This window comes from Harpia harpyja, chromosome 3 (genome assembly GCF_026419915.1).
Source record: "Harpia harpyja isolate bHarHar1 chromosome 3, bHarHar1 primary haplotype, whole genome shotgun sequence".
NCBI classification, from domain to species: Eukaryota; Metazoa; Chordata; class Aves; order Accipitriformes; family Accipitridae; genus Harpia; species Harpia harpyja.
In genome coordinates, this window is record NC_068942.1 from 71,806,797 (window position 1) to 71,823,396 (window position 16,600).

The 16,600-nt window shown below is 39.5% G+C and overlaps 2 protein-coding genes across 4 annotated transcripts; one reads left to right on the forward strand and one right to left on the reverse strand.

Moving 5' to 3' along the window:
* Positions 1-340: 340 nt before the first annotated feature.
* BAG5 (BAG cochaperone 5) lies at positions 341-5,611 on the reverse strand. The gene is made up of 2 exons (XM_052783292.1): positions 5,479-5,611; positions 341-4,824 (listed from the first exon to the last, which is right to left on the reverse strand). Exon 2 carries the CDS (start codon positions 4,794-4,796, stop codon positions 3,444-3,446), a length of 1,353 nt encoding a protein of 450 aa, XP_052639252.1. The 5' UTR covers positions 4,797-4,824; positions 5,479-5,611; the 3' UTR covers positions 341-3,443.
* An 80-nt stretch (positions 5,612-5,691) lies between these two features.
* Positions 5,692-13,298, forward strand: LOC128140005 (cytochrome c oxidase assembly factor 8). 3 transcript variants are annotated; one of them, XM_052783294.1, is made up of 5 exons: positions 5,692-5,851; positions 6,592-6,789; positions 7,884-7,947; positions 10,237-10,327; positions 10,989-11,403. In XM_052783294.1, exons 1-5 carry the CDS (start codon positions 5,717-5,719, stop codon positions 11,011-11,013), a joined length of 513 nt encoding a protein of 170 aa, XP_052639254.1. In that variant the 5' UTR covers positions 5,692-5,716; the 3' UTR covers positions 11,014-11,403. The 3 variants fall into 3 exon arrangements, with proteins under 3 accessions (XP_052639254.1, XP_052639255.1, XP_052639253.1); XM_052783295.1 differs by lacking the exon at positions 10,989-11,403 and adding an exon at positions 12,583-13,298 and having other exon boundaries at positions 5,693-5,851; XM_052783293.1 differs by lacking the exon at positions 10,989-11,403 and adding an exon at positions 13,039-13,298 and having other exon boundaries at positions 5,698-5,851.
* Positions 13,299-16,600: the final 3,302 nt, after the last annotated feature.

Here is a 16,600-nt window from a genome sequence, read left to right on the forward strand (position 1 = left end):
CATCCAACTGAAGCCCAGGAGTATGCAAAGCTATTGCTGAAGAAAGAATGCAAGGAATGACTGATGTAATGGTTGTAATGCATGGTTGAATGCAGAGAAAACCAAAAAGCACCAGATTTAGCAAGTAGAGGTAGGAATGGTTTCCACACAAAGAACTTTATTTTCATAAATACAGCAGTGAAAAAGCAAACTCTTAAAAGAAGGGGGGGGGGAGAGCGAGCTTTATGTCTATATGTTTAATAAAAACACTTCAAGACAAAAATCATTTACATTCTGAAAACTCACATTCAAAAATAACGAGAGAAAGGCAGCAGGGCATACCATTCAAATGAATACCTAGTAAAAGGTAGTAACGTATTTTTATTAATAATCAATATAACACTGCAATATTTAATCTTGAATTTGTATATACAAATGCCATATCCTACACAGCAATAAATCAAGACATATACACCATAAGGAGCATGTACACTAATTTCTGTCAAGTTGAAAAAGTAGGAATCATACTTAACAAAAATCTCCTCCAAACTGGTAACATAGAAAAACCACTTTGAGTGGTAAACAACAAAAAATAAACACTGAAATACCTAAAGAAAACTAGTTTGAAAAGAAATACAGTTAACACATAGGAATCACAATGTAGGATTACCTCTCCCCAAATATCCAATCATTTATTTTGCTCTAAGGTAGATTACACAGCACACAGAAAAGTTGTTATATTTCAGTATAGTAAAATGCAGGCTTTTGCAATTTGGTCCATTTACATTTCACTGATTATTTTAGCCTGCCGTATCAGAAAGCAAAGTTGTGTGTCCCTCAATCTTTGGATACAAAAAATAGAGAAATTACATTCTTCAGCACAAAAGCAAGATTTTGAGAAATGTGTGCATTATTTTTTTGGTTAAGCATATTTAGTTTATTACTTTCATTCATGCAAAAACTGTGAATTAATCCCATTCCAGATGAGGATTTTACCATAAAATTTAAATAGTCAATTTATTAGATTACAGAACAATGGAAAAAAGCTTGATGCACGTAATATCTTGTTACTGAACACTACTCAGTCAAAATCACACTAACCTTACACATTTGCCTTCTTAGAGATGCAGGCATAACAATTCATTCAGAAAAGCTAAAAGACATACAAATTTAAAATACAACCGATCCGAAAACTATACTTACTCATTTTTACATAAGAGGTTCAAACATTTATAAAGCTACACGTAACCTCCAAAGAACATGGACACTAAATTGTTAAACAAACTACAAGTAGCCACTGCAGACCTGACAGTAATACTAAAGAAAAATGAGTACTATCATTATGCTATCAAATTCTTATATTTCCTAACCATGTAAGTGCAAATCAGAAGTTGCAGCTCAAACGTGTAGAAAGCTTGAAATGAGTAAAATAACTCAGGTGTATAGTATTATTAATATTTTCTGTTAGCCACATAATATATAAATATAGATTGGAATTTTAACTAGGGGAAATGATTTTTTTGAGGTAAGGAGAGAAATTCAAGGGGATTATATCTCTGAAGGAGCAGAGAGAATCCTCCAACAAACATTCTGTCATTGCCAAATTGTGCCTTAGGCACTGTACTCAACTGAAGAAATAAGATTGGTTTTGGCAAGTAAATTTGCACAGCAATCACCTGTACAATCACAAACAAAATATATTCACACTCTGAAGTTACATAGCCTTTCACCAACATCTCAAAGAATGTTATGGAGCAAACATATTCTCTCCTTGTTGCAATAGGCACAGAAGACCTGCCCAAAGGACCCCATCTCCACATCAATGCATTTGTCTTTAAGCAGAATCCGTATTTCCCAAATTTGATACTCATTCTCAGGACTCTATAGAACAATTGTCACCTATCATATTTATGTTAATTTGTCATATATTATAGTAGAATTATATACATGTGAGAAATCCAGTTTGCAAAGATTACAAACGTATCAAGCTGCCAGTAAACAGTTCCTATATCTACATATGACGGTGCAAGTTAGTGGTGTCATAAAGGCACTTGTCTCTCACAGACAGTACTGTCTTCTCTAATCAGTCAAAAATAGATCTAAAAATATTTATTTTAACATCCGAAATGGTTTTTACTCCTTAAAGTGGTGCAAATCAGCATCTATGGAACAGTAATTCATTAATTCAATGTGAAAGAGCTAAGTGCAAAGTATCCATAATTAAATATATCTTTATAATTAATTCATTTTAATGCCATGCTCTCAAAAAAATGCCAAAAAACATGCTATAGTAGAAATGTGATTGGCACTAGCAGCCACAAATAAAAAGGTAGGTGCATACAGTATTACAAGCAAGCTTATTTACGAAGTTACCAAAACAATTAAGTGATGAGTTGCAAGGAGAGACATTTGCCACAAGTCTTTTCCAAGACATGCTTGAAGCCACACCTGACCAGTATGAAATATATAACACGCATTTACATCATTAGGGACATCTTTATAGCTAGCTACCTAATTTTACAAAAATAAATCCAAAATGCTCGTTTACTTAAAAGTGAATTCTGTTTCTGTTATCACGGCATGTGAAAAGACAAGTCAAACCCAGATCTAACAAGAGTTTAAAAAGACAGATAAGCAGCCACTAACTAAAGTTCAGTGCAGTTTTCAGGGGTTTATGGATAGCAGTGTGAAATCCTCAAAATCCCATTTATCTGGTCAGTATGTATGCACAGATTTTCCTCTCCAAGTCTCAGTACCTTAAAGCAATAATTTGAAAGAGTTTCCATCAACAAAAGACCTGTTGTTGCAAATCAAAGTGCTCAGGTATTACAAAAAATAGACATAATTGGCTTTGCCTATGTAAATGCTAATTTGCAGTTCGCATTATAGCTCCATTAACTGAGAAATTTAAACACCCAGAAAGGTGTGATGGATAGAATCAATCAAGTACAACCCAAAAGCCAGCAGGTTTTTTCCCTTAATACCTTCTGTCATAACAGCACATTAAGAGTATATCCAGACTGCTGTGAAGTTGCTGGATGGAGCCTCATGCTTGAATACTAATTTTCATGTCCAGACTTCTTTAAATAGTTTTGCCAGTACTGTACCATAAGGAATTTTCCGCATCTTTGAAAAATCTGCATTCACTGAACATTGCACAAGGTTATTAGAACAAGAACAGGAAAAAAAAAAAAAAAAAGCCATTTGATCAAGTATTAAGCTATTCCTTCAGAGAATCGCACTTCTTTGCTTATAGCAATGACCAGAATTGCTGATGGCATACTGACAGTTGCCATAGCAAGTGGGTGACTGCGTGGGATAGCAGACATATAGCCAAGTCAACTGCTTATGCAATCTCCACGATTTAAGCAAGCACAGAACACACCACTTTTATTGTGTGCTGCCAATGATCTGCATAAAGTGCCAAAGGAAAAAATGTTCTTCTGTGTTAGACCATGGCTGTTTCAGTATTCCCATTCATCTGTTTTCATGTCCAGATAGTAAAGAATATTCTGCGCAAGCTTTACCGCTTGCTTTCTGGCAGCCTTACACCGCTCGTCACCTTGTGGATCAACAGCATCAAGTGCTAGAAGTTGTTTCGTAAGAAGTTCTTCCAATCTCATGTAATTTTTATCCGTTCTGTTTCCATCAAATGAAATCACCTCCTGCTGAATTTGAGACAAGTTTCCAAGAACAGTCCAAACTGCTTTATGAGACTGATGTTCGGCAGCAGTTTGCTCAGAATACATTTGCCTTTTTTCAAGTGCTTCCTTCAAGTCAATATACGTTATAAGAGTTTGAACTTCTATTACTGCTCTTCTCCTGGCTTCTCTAATACAGGGGTTTTTTCCTGGACTCACCTCATCTAAGCAGGCAATTAATCCCTGCAATTCTGCTTTGGATCCCAAATACAAATCAGAAGCATTCTCTGTTTTTAAAAGTAAAGAATTAACTTCCTTCATTTTCTTACGGATCTCTTCTATTTTTAGAATGGACTGATTTTGTGCTAAATCATAAGCGTGAGTAGAATTTGCTTCTTCTTCCAAGTCCAGGTATTTCTGCAATTTATTGATCTCTTCCACTACTTCCTTTCTGTAATTTCTTATTTCTGCGTGACCACAGACATCTAAAGCATCCAAATCAGCAATGAGGCCTGTAAGCACACAGGATAGATGCCTGCAGGTATCATTACTGCTCACTCCCATTAGAAGCGCAATAAGAGTTCCTCTTGCTTTGTTCACATCGCACATTACAGAGTTAATTTTGGAGACAGAAGGATGCGCATCATTAGAAAGTGGCAGGGACAGCTGTTGCTTTACACAGCTTTCTATAATCTCCTGAACAGCACATACTTTTGTCAGAGTGCGATATCTTGCTTTGCGTAAAGAAACCTTCCCTCCGGTTTTCACCTGGGTAAGCCTCAATACAATGTCCTGAATACCTTCTTCAAATTCGTCACTTATACAGTTACCTCCTTTGTAAAAAGGTGTAATCTCGCGTTCGACAAGCGACTGTGCCTCCTTGAATATAGCCTCTATTTCCAGTCTGCGCGGATGGTTTGCATTTTGTTCCAGTTCCTTAAGCAGCCTCTCTGTTTCCTGAGCAGCTCGCTTTCTAGCTTGCTGAATATCCCCCTTTCCTTCGGTGTCTACAGAATCTATTTCAAAAAGCTGTTTAGTAAGACTCCTTTCTAATTTCTTGTAATCTCGATCAGTAGACAGACCACTGAAGACGACCACTTGCTGTTCAATCTCTTTGACTTCCTTCTGTATCTCATGCAACCGTTTTATGGATGGGTGTTGGTTACCCATATCCATTCTCTCCTTTCGTCCAGTTTCAGATGAACTACAAGGAAAGTGAGAAGGAGACTTGCGATTAAGGAAGTGTTAACGCAAGCACATGTCACAACTTTCACAACATCCTGAAGCACTTCAGCATTACAGCTATTTTAAATATCGCTAGCAATACGAATAAACCACTTGGCTGATAGTTTATAGCCATTCCTCTATTGTTTCACACCTCCTTCTCCTGCTCGGGCTGCAGGGGAGATGCTTTAGTTACCACACGACCACCTCTTAACGTTCACCCACGACCTGCAGCCCTCCCTTCCCCACCTCCCCTACAGCTGAAGGCATCGCAGAACAAACCGGACACCCGCGGCCCAGGGGAAAAACAGCGGCAAAACCCGACCGCCCTCGGGGTGCCGCAACCCCAGGGCAGGGCCGCCTTCCCCCACACAGGTCCCAGAGCCGACGCTCCCCCCTCCTGGCCCCTCCACGGCCGCAACCTCCCGTCCCGTCCCGGCCCCGGCCCCTTCCCGCCCCCCCCCCCCCCCCCCCCCCCCCGCGGCGATGGGGCCCGACGAAGCGGGAAGAGGATTTAACACCGGGACACCCCCCGGGGGAGCCCGGAGGCGCCTGAGGAGAGGCTCGTGTCCCGTGTCCCGTTCCCCCCCCCCCGCCCCCGCAGCAAACCCCCTCAGCGCCCCGTCCGCCTCACCCGCCGGCCGCCCCAGCCGAAGGACCCGCTGCCCGGCCCGGCTCTGCGCCACGGGCCGAGCGGCAGCCAACGCCCGCGGCCCCGCCCCGCGGCCGGGCGGGCGGCGGAGGCGGGAACGTCGCGGCCGAGGGACGCGGCCCCTTCCCCAGCGCCGCCCCCGACCGCAGCGCCGCGCTCCGGGCGGCCCTTGCCTTTGCGACACCGCCGTAAAGCGCCAGTCGCCGGCAGGAGGCGGGCGATGGCGGCGACCCGGGCGCTCTGGGGGAGCGGCGGCGGCGGCGGCTGGTACCGCCACCGCCGCCGCCTCCTCTCCTCCTCCTCAGCCGGCGGCGGCGGCCCCACGGCTGAGCGCGGGGAGCGGCAGGAGAGCGCGGTAAATCCGGGCGGGAGCGGGGCAGCTCCTGCGTCCCGGAGCCGGCCTGCCGCGGGGGTAGGCCGCGGGGTCTCCCGCCCCTGCGGAGCCCTGAGGGGGGAGCGGGCCGGGCCGGGCCGGCTGCCCCCGCGGTGACTCTCAGCGTCGCTGGGCGGGTGCGTCCCGATAACAGCCGGCGTCTCCCGCGGGCTCTCTCGTTGTTTATGTATTTCCCAACGCCCCCGGTGTTTGTAAGTGCCAGGCGGGCCGCGCTGCGCCGCGCTGAGGCACAAGGGGAGTAAAACGCTTTTACAAGCGGAGCGGGGAGTTACGGGCTGCCCGAGCCAGGTCTTCCCGAAAAGCTACGCGCTTGTGCGTGGTCAGACGGGTGCAGGAAGAAAGCAGGGCTTAGGGAGACTTACACACCTGTTAGTTCTTGCCATCAAATATTTTAATGAAGTGGGACGTCAGTGATAGAAAAATGGAGGAAAAAAAAAAAAGTTGCTTTTAAAAGAAAAATCATGGTTCGTGTCTTGGGAAAGAGTCAAAGGCTTCTCCTCTGTAGTGCGTTTCTAAATAAACGTAACTTTTAAATGTATCAAGTGGTTTTCGGTCAGGGTAAATGAATCTGCGTAATTTCTGAACTTGTTACGCTTGTGTGTTTTAAGGTTGTGTGGGAGTTTTGGAATTTATTTCAAATCGGGATGTTCTTCAAAAACTCTGCTAAAGCGGTCATAATGAATTCTGCCTGTATTTTCAAGGGCCTGGGTTTCAGCCCCCCGGCACACTCCCGTAATGACTGGATTGGCCCCCCCGACAAGCACTCCAACCTGCGGCCGGTCATCTTCTACGTGCCCCCCGAGGAGTCACCTCTGGAGCGGCGGCTGCGGGAGGCGCGGCAGGAGGCCCAGGCCTGCGACCAGCGCTTCTGGGCGCGGCACAACCGCACCTTCCGCCAGGTGAGCCTGTCGCGATGCCCGATGCCGCTTGGCTCCCGCCTGCCCACCCGAAATCAGGGGGTTTGGTCTCCATGAGGTAGGGTTCAGTTCTGCCCACTGTTGCTGGCTGGTAATTGATACTGTTTCCTTTAATGCGCATGGTGTCTTTCTGGAAATTACTTTTTTGTCATTCATTTCTTTAAAATGACGTACAAAACTGAAAAGCCTGCGTCTTTTATTGCTGTTTAGTAGCTTATAATGATATTTGCCTTTTTGCTATCTTGCACTGAAAACATAAAGTTGTAGCCACCCTACACGCAACACCTGTCTGTGACTAGAGTGGCTGTTGAAAATGGTTCTGCAGCTCTTCTTGCTCTGTCATAAGTGAGAGAAATTAGGTATCATCACTAAGGGTAAATGAGGGACATGGCCTGTTTCACTGGCAGTGTGCCCCAACAAAGCTACAAGTGGGGACTTCGCAGTCATGGTCTGTCTTCTTTCCTGATTGCAGCATTGGTTAGGAGACACTGAATTTTGTTGGAAGAACAGTAACGGTTCAGTAATTCACCATCACTTGTGATAATTTTTAATCATCATATCCTCCCATAACTTGGAAAGATCTCAGAGAAAAAACAAAGCTTATTTTGTAATTCCATAGAACTACTTTTTAAGTTTGCAAAACTTATGTACAAATAATTATTCTGTTTCCATCTAAGTAATTTCGATTTTTTTAAGGCTGCATGTTTTTCTCTATGCTCAAATTCTCAGTTATACAATACAGCAGATCTTCATAGTTTGTCTTAGAAACTGAAGGTTCGGATCCTGTAAAACAATACTGAAGCTCAGCTGTAACTTCACAAATAAGTTTTATATGTTTCAGTAGAACACTTGCATGAATTAACTGATGCATGCAGGTAGCAGGATCTCAGTGACAAAGTTACCGGTTTAACTAACTCACTGGATTCAGGAAGATGTTTTGTTGACATTTCCAAGTGTAATGAGTATTGCCTGTTATTTCAGAGGGTATTAAGCACTACACTGTTATCTGATTAAAAACAATGGTTAACGTAAAGGACTGAGTACTTCAGGTTCTAATGTGGAAAAACGTGTTTTAGGAAAAAGAAGAATTTATTTATTCAAGACTGAAAGCCAAGGGTGTGGAAATGAGAGATGAAACAGGTTAGTGAGATCTTTGTTTATAGTTTAGGATGCATTATGAATTCTGTTTAATTTTGAATTTTGTTAGTTTATGCTCTTTGTGTTCTGTCACAAGTAATCTTGAGGGTAGGATTTAGAAGTGTTTTCAGGAGCATGATAAAAAAGAGGAGAGGAGCTCTTCAGAGATTTGCATGTAGGGTCAGATTATCTGCTGCACTGTTCTTCGTCTAATTCCTTCCCTGCAGCTGGAGGGAATGTGCTGAAATCCTAGCCAAGTAATATAATCATTCTGTAGTCTAAGGAGGAAGGGACTTTTTCCTTTCACACCTCCTAACCTAGTGAGCTAGCTGAGCTAAACATACAGAGCATTTGCCTTGAGTGCGTATTGTAGTTGGGTGGATAAGTTCACACTCTTTGGCTTCAGGTCTATAGTGTATACAATTAATACAATATTTTTCCTTGAGGCAGAATAAGACGGCTTCTGAGGAGACAGCAGCTGCTATCTGCCTGTCTTTGCCTGAGCACAGTTGCTGTAAAATAGTTGCCTCTCTAATTCATTATGTGAACGTGAAACTGAAAACAAGATGCCTTCATAATAACAGTGAATTGGCCATTGTAGTAGAAGGTTGAACATTTTCTTCACAGAATAATGATCTGTTTGAGTTTAGTAAAGCATCTGCTCTGATGTTCTGTATATCACAGACCATTATTTTTCTCTTCTGTTTGTATCCTGGTGATCAGTGTGTGGTTGAGAAATAATTTTAGTTAAGTTCTGTGTTGTTTAGAAAACACTGCTTTTATATATTGCCATTTAGGGTTTGGTTTGGTTTTGGGGGGTTTGTTTTTATACCCTAAAAATAAAAGAAAAAATAGTAAGCATGTACATCCCTTAGAAATAAAATTATATTGGCTGCATGTGTTGATTAACTCTGTTCTATAATACAGCTGCGTTTGTATATAAAAATAAGAGTAATAACAATATACATGAACAGTTGGAAAAAAACTTACTTTTTATGTAAGTGAATCTACAATCAGTTCTGCTACCAGTGTGAAGAAACAAATTAACTATCGTTGTTAAGTAGGCAGCCTTCAAATAGTCTTAAATTTATCCCATAGTATGTTAATCCATTGTAATATAGTAGATTTGTAAATAACGACAAATAGAACTGATTAATAATTTACACTTCCATGATCAGTTTCAGGAGCTTTAAAATGCATTTTGGAACAGTAACAAGTTGAATATCACAATTCCATCTCCCTTATCATATCCACGCCCTATGGGACATTCAAATTTGACCCTCATTTTAGAAACATTGGAAGTGCCAGAAAGTTTGTATAGGAATTATGTGGTAGAGTTGAGAATATTTGCTGGTACCTCTGTGCTGTAGCCACAGGTTTTCCTGTCATGTTCTGTGGAGAGAATCCATCTCCTCTTATATTCTGCTTATGAGAGTGGCATATTCAAAGTCATCTTTTGTACTTGCTTCTTCACAAAATAATTGTCTACTATATTGTTAATAAGTCTGACATCTCAGAACATATGCTCTTTGGTATAAGTTACTTGAAATTTATCAACAGCAACAGAAAAAAATGTACATCTGAAAATATCACGTCAGTCGTGGATAGTGTTCTTTCCCTATTTATTGACTTCCTTTAGGGGGAAATTTAAGTTACTGAGTGCTCTTACTGATGCTGTTTAGACTTCAACCCCATGAGAGATTAATTTTACTCAAAGGATAGATACTTCTAGATCTATGGACTTTTTCACAGGGGTCTACTAGTTCCCTAAATAATCTAAGACCTAATAAACAAGTCTTATGAGGAGTGGCTGAGGGAACTGGGGTGGTTTAGTTTGGAGAAAAGGAGGCTGAAGGGAGACCTTATCACTCTCTACAACTACCTGAAAGGAGGTTGTAGTGAGATGGGTGTTGGTCTCTTCTATCAAGTAACTAGTGATAGGACGAGAGGAAATGGCCTCAAGTTGCGCCAGGGGAGGTTTAGATTGGATATTAGAACAAATTTCTTTACTGAAAGGGTTGTCAGGCATTGGAACAGGCTGCCCAGGGAAGTGGTGGAGTCACCATCCCTGGAGGTGTTCAAAAAATGTGTAGACATGGCACTTCAGGACATGGTTTAGTGGGCATGGTGGTGTTGGGTTAACGGTTGGACTTGATGATCTTAGAGGTCTTTTCCAAACTTAATGATTCTATGAACATAATCACTTTCACAAGTAATAAGGGCTTAAGAGTTATGCCAGCTTCAAGATGATCAGTATTTTTAATCTGCTGTTATGCCAAAACTTATTTTCAGGTCAAAAAGCAACACTGAACGTGGAAGAAATGGCTGACTTTTACAAGGACTTTCTAAGTAAAAATTTTAGAAAGCATATGGAGTACAACAGGTATGTAGAAGGTATTTATGTTGACTATTATACATTACAGTCTAAGTGAAAGGCATAAGATCAAATTTAAAATTCAAACTTTTTTTACCATAATTGGTAAAACAGCACCTAAAACTATAATTTTAGAAAATTATTTTTTTAAATGCTATTATTAGCATTTGACAGAAATTTGCATTATCATTTGAGGAGTTCTACTGCTTATTGTTGATTTAGTGGAGAGATGAATCTCATCTCTGAGATTCAGAGAGACAAGATCAGGCACTCAATTTTTTTTCTCTTATGGCATGGGTCTTTTCATGCTGCTAATTGAAACTGATAAATAGGCAAATAAAACAGTTGAAATTTTTTTATAACAGATTCTGGTTTATATTCTGTTTTATATTCTGTTTTACAACAGATTGACTGTTAAATAAGCACTAGTAAATGTGTTTCATCTCAAAGGAAAATTGTTTAGTGAGAGTAATATTTAGCATTCTTGGTTTTATTATTTTGCAAGCATATAGTAAAAATGAAAGTGATTAGCCTTGAGTTTGAGGGTTTTTTTGTGTGGCCAAGCATTAGTAAAATGGTTGCCTGAACTCATCCTGTGTAGAACCTTAGCTACAACTGGGTAACCCCACATCCACCGTGCTTCTTCATAACATCTACTGCATTGTTTCAGTATTACTGTTTGTACAACAACTTGATAAACTGGATTGGGGATCTGAAACAACTGAAAAATGACTTGCAAACATGCATTACCCTGCCAGTAGCTGTGCACACTTGGTAGAGGGCTAGAAATGAGGAAGGAATGGTAAGCTGGATGAGGATGGCACTTAATCCAGTTACAGTAGCACTGCCCACTGAATATGAAACCACAACTTCAGTTTCTTCTCTGTATTGGATTGAAAGATTATTGGGCTCAAATGTGTCAAGTATTACCGGGTTCCTAATGGTGTAATGCTAGTAAGAATTCTACCATCACTATAACTGATCTGTAACAAATTGTGGTTAAGGATTCTTTGTACGTATTGTGCATATACCATAACATACTACACTGTAAAAACAATTTTACTGTAACAAATATTTAAAACAAATATGCATGTCTTGTCTTGCCCATGGGGGGGGGGGGGTGGGGTGTGGGGGGGCAACATCAGCAAAAACCTAAGCAACAGCCTGAAAAGATGGAAAGTAAAAAAATTCTTTTTAATAAGAGGATCGTTCAAATTGCCTATAACTGATGAGTGAGAAAGCAAATAGTTTATCTTAGAACTGGTCACCAGATGCCATTGTTGTACTGACCTCAGGATAGTGTCCCGTCTTCATGGTAAGAGAGTTCAGGCTTTGTGCCTAAACATGACCTTCCTTGTTGCTGCCTTGTAAAATCAGGTAGTGTAAGCTGCGTCATTGTAGTTTCAAAGTGGAACTGCACAGCCCTGAAAGCAGTGGAGCTTTTTACAGGCATTCTGATTTTGAGGGGTCATATTTATAAAAATCTGTTTATGCCTTCAGCTGTATGTTCTTTTGCAGTGTTGCCAGCTGGCCTGAAAACGGTGGCTGCTGAAGTGTTGCAGCTTCTAAAATTTAGTTAAAATTGAAGCAATGACTGTGCATAGACACCATGAATATTTAGTTCAGGGTACTTAGACTGAAATACAGTCTAGTTTAGGAAAAAAAAATTCAAGAAGGATATAGGAAATGAGACATGAAAGGGGAAAAGAAACAGTTGCAATGTTAGCATGATATTTTCATTTAACATGACATTTGAGGGGGCAGCTCAGTGCTGCTTGTCAGCATGATTTTTGCTACTATCCTTACTGAGAGGTTAGTATCTCAGGTTTATGTTAGATCTGTACATGCAAGGTTTCCCACAGAGAGCTCAAGAGAAGACCTAAATCCCAGTGTTTAATATTCCCTGCTAGTTCTACGATAAACGTATTCTGTTGCTTCTCGTGCAGCAGTTTAAAAAATGGGGGAGCGATCCTTGTCGGAAACTAGAAAGAAATTATGAAATTAGTTTGTAACAAGGGCAAGAATTTGAAGCACGTTCTCAGAGGTTAAAAAGGTCTGATACGGACTCTCTGATCTATATCTTGAATTGGCTCCAGAAGTCATGCATGCTGCATAAAAATTATTTAAAGATATAAACGCTAACATCGGGAATATTAAAGCCATCATCTTTAAAGGGTACTGCATTAGAAGCTTAATGTTTCCTGTATTGGGTTATATAATTAGTCTTTGAAGTGTCATTTATTTTATTTCCCCCCCCTTTATAGGTGACCAGCTATGCCCTTTCCAACACACGAATCCTCATACATGCACAAACAAATCTCGCCCATAGCACAGCACTGGCAGGAAATTCTTCTAGATAGCTTGATGATCAGCTTTACTTCTGAAACATGAGATATGGTTACAATAATTTTATCTTACCTGATTCCAAATACAATTGGTCATAAAACTACTCATGACTTAACTTTTTTACAGTTAAGCTCTCAGTGGTTGTAGCCCTACGGTCTACATGTAATCTCTTCATGGATGTGGATATTCACATAGACGTTTTCATAGGTTATTTAACTCTAATTAAGCAGGAAAAGCATTGCCACAAAGAATGGAAAATGATGTTGTTACTGAATTGTCATTTGTCAATGCCAAAGGATATTTTAATATAATCGTGTACCTTTCTCCTGTTCTTGTTCTGTGTGCTGATGATTTTCCTGGCTTTGGAATCCTAGAGATTGGTATAAACGTAACTTTACTATCACATTCCTCATGGGACAAGTAGCACTGGCGAGAGCTCTGAGGTGGCTTCGTTGGAAAAAGAAAAATGTTGGAAATTAGTGATCACAGCTCCATGAAGAATGCAACACTAGCTAGGCCTGCTATAAATTTGCTATTTATAGTGATCTTCAGAATCTGAATGACTAATGTAATAATTGCTGAATCTATTTGTTAAACTATGTAAATAAAAGTTACCATTGGTATTAATTTATAATCACTATGTAGATTTCCTTTACCTTTATTCCAAGAATATCTAAAATATTTCCCAACCAAAACACAACTGAGAAAACTGTGAAAAGCTGTTCCTCGTTTACATTAAATGGAAGGGATTACAACTGTCACATTTTTACTGCGGAGTCATAGCTCCTAAATAACATGTGATTCAGTATGCTGTACCTGAAGTCAGGTCAGAGAATGATGTCTACACCAACCATATTAGTATATAAAACCAAAAATGCCTCATTTTGTGGCAGTTGTCTGTCTGGGGCAGTAGCTATCCACAAGTAATACAACATGGCTGAAGGAACGAGTATGATTTGTGAGTATATGTACAATCAGTTTAGAATAATCCTCTTTTCAGTGTGATTATTTCCTATTTTAATAAAGATTTAAGATATATTTCATATAAATTACTAATGCAATAGGATCTTCTTAGATAATTTTGTTTCAATTAAAAGAAATGTGCTCCCCTTGGACAAGAGTTCCTCTAACCTATGATTGGTAAAGATTTTAGTTGCTGAGCAATAAAACAGATGCATTGCCAGTCACTTAATCTTGGTAGAAAAAGAAACTGATACTTGGCTGTATGGAGGAGAGCAACATTAGCACTAATACGCACTGCTTTCTGCTTGTTAATTTCTTTCAAAAAATGTGCTATTCTCACCAGTTTCTCTGAGGCACTCAAAACAACTTGCCTCAGGGTGATTTTTCTGGCCTCTAGGTATCTAACATCAATTGGAAGGAGGTTGGTTTAAGTGAAGTCTTAACATGTTATGCCATATATCTGTAATTTAAAAGAAGTTCCATTCCTCAGAATTTTCTCTCTGTCCATTTATACAGTTAAATGATTTTTTTGATACAGTAGCTACTAAGAGGATTCTGTTAAAAAGAATGTATGTTGTCAAATGAAGCATGTTTCCCTAAAGCTATGCTGTAGGGAAGGTTCTGCTTTTGGAAACGTCAGCTCAGAGGCCATTGACCTGTTTTTCATATCTAAACATGACATGATTTATTCACAGCTTTTTATTTTTTCAGCTGGAGCAGAGAGCGCTTCGTCAGTATCAACTGTAATAATTCCTTTGCAAGATGAAATAAATATTAATGATAGAGTAGCAGATTGCACTGTTTCATACAATGATGGTATCATCATTGGGGCTAAAACAGTCACTGAATTGTGGTTTTAACTTGTGTTATTAATAAATGAAAACAGTCATTAATAGTGTTTGCTGAGGTGATAACCAACGCTTCTAGGAAAATAATATTTGTGAGTGTTATTTACTGCATCAGTACTGTAAAAGGTATATATTTATTAAAAAGTTACAAAATGCCATGTTTCTTTAGGAAAATAATTTTTTTAAATAGACCACTATGGGTATGTAATGTAATTCTTCAGGGCTTTACAGTAAATCGTATCTTACAGTATATAAGCTTTGACCACAATGCAAATGGACACTTTAATAAATAGTTCCAGGGTAAAAGAATGGTAGGATAATATAAGAAAATATCCCTGAAAGGCAGAGACCAGAACCCCAATGGACTGGTGGTTGATAGCCATATGTTCTGACAGCCTATGCATAAGATTCCTAAGGTAGTTTCACATATGCTTTAAGTGGGTAGAGGTCAATCAAAAGAAGCATTTTCATCTTCCGAGTGGCTCACTTTTATTAACACAGACGTTTTTGTGTCTGCCTGCTGAACCAGATCAGGAAATTGATCACTACTAGAACTAATCCAACAAAAAAAAGTGTTACTAGATGTCAGTTGAATTAATATGCCTCTTCATGCAGATATAAGCGTTCTACTGTTGGCATGAGGGAGATGTGGGAATTCAGATGGAAGGTTTGGATTGTGCTTCAGTCAATTCATAGTTAAAACTGTTCTCTGAACATGTAATTTTAGTGTTGGTCACCCCCCAAAAATATAATCAGCATACGATGGATTGTGCTAGGATTCTGCTCTGAGCTGCTTGTAGGTAAAGTTCATGCCTTTATGGCATTGCCTTCATTAAGATTCTGTGTGGAGTGCTGAGTCCCTTCATGTAAAGCCTATTGAAGGAGTGAGGTACTTATCTATTAGGTAAGTGTTGAGCTCTGATTTAGAATATCTAATAAAGCCACTGTGAAAAGATGTTATTAGAAATAATCCATCTGAAATTTTGAGTCTCATTACGAAAACCACATACGTTTACTGAGATAATTACATTTTTGGGACAGCCAAAAGCCATATCGTTTTTGCTATTGTTACATTACTTCTGTTTTTTTTTTCTTGACTCAGAGCAGTTGTAATAAGGCCAGCTGCTTTCAGATATTATTGATCATAAATCCTTCATACATCAAAGGAAGAATAAGGAGCTGCCACAGACTACTAAAAATAATTTTTTTATGTGTACAAAGGCCTGCTACAGTAACTGAAGCTAGTGAAATAGATCAAAGAGTGACTTTTCTGTGCACATTTTCTGAGTATAAGAAAAATACAGGGGAGTGTTCTTATCATTTAGGTATTTAGCTAATCCTGTCAGAAGGAACAGCAGTATTTCATATTTAGTAGTGTCAGCATGTGCCTTTTTAATCTGTCTTATGCACCCAGTAAGTTCATAATAAAGCAACAGTATTTTGGTAATATTGAAATAATTTTAGATAGTTTGTATTGACTTGGGGTGGTTCTGATAACCTGTGTGGGTTTTTGCTATTCACTGAATTTCTCTACTGGAGCATTAATTTTGATAGAATATGAGAGGAGTAAGAGGAAGTGTCAAATGGGGATTGAGAAGCAGACCAACTAAAGGTTGGGTTGAGGTGATTGTAGCACCTTAATATAGGATTAATAAAGAACTGTACATCTTAAAAAAAATGCATTTCTTAGTTTCATTAGGAGTTTTAATAGTAATGGTAGCAACTACTGAGAAGATAGCTTCTATGTTTAACTGAACATTCTTAGGGATAAAATTAAAATCTATTTCAAAACTCAGATTTGTTATTTAGATGCTGACCCTTCCTGGCCCCATTTTAAAGGGACTGTTCTGCTTGCAATTTTTAGCTTCCACTATCACTAAGCAAGATTGGTACCCTACAGGGTAATCAGATTTAGCCAAACAAGAACTTAATTTACATCCTGCGCAGAGCCCATGGGCCAGTCTTTTGCATAAAGACTGGGAGATTGAAATGTTTTCAGGAAAGGATAATATATGCCTGGAACTGTAATATGCAGGAATAACATTTTCATATTAAAAATTATATCCACTGATTGTTGTAAACCAATTCACAGAATAATAACCCCATAATTGTATATTCAGGTTCA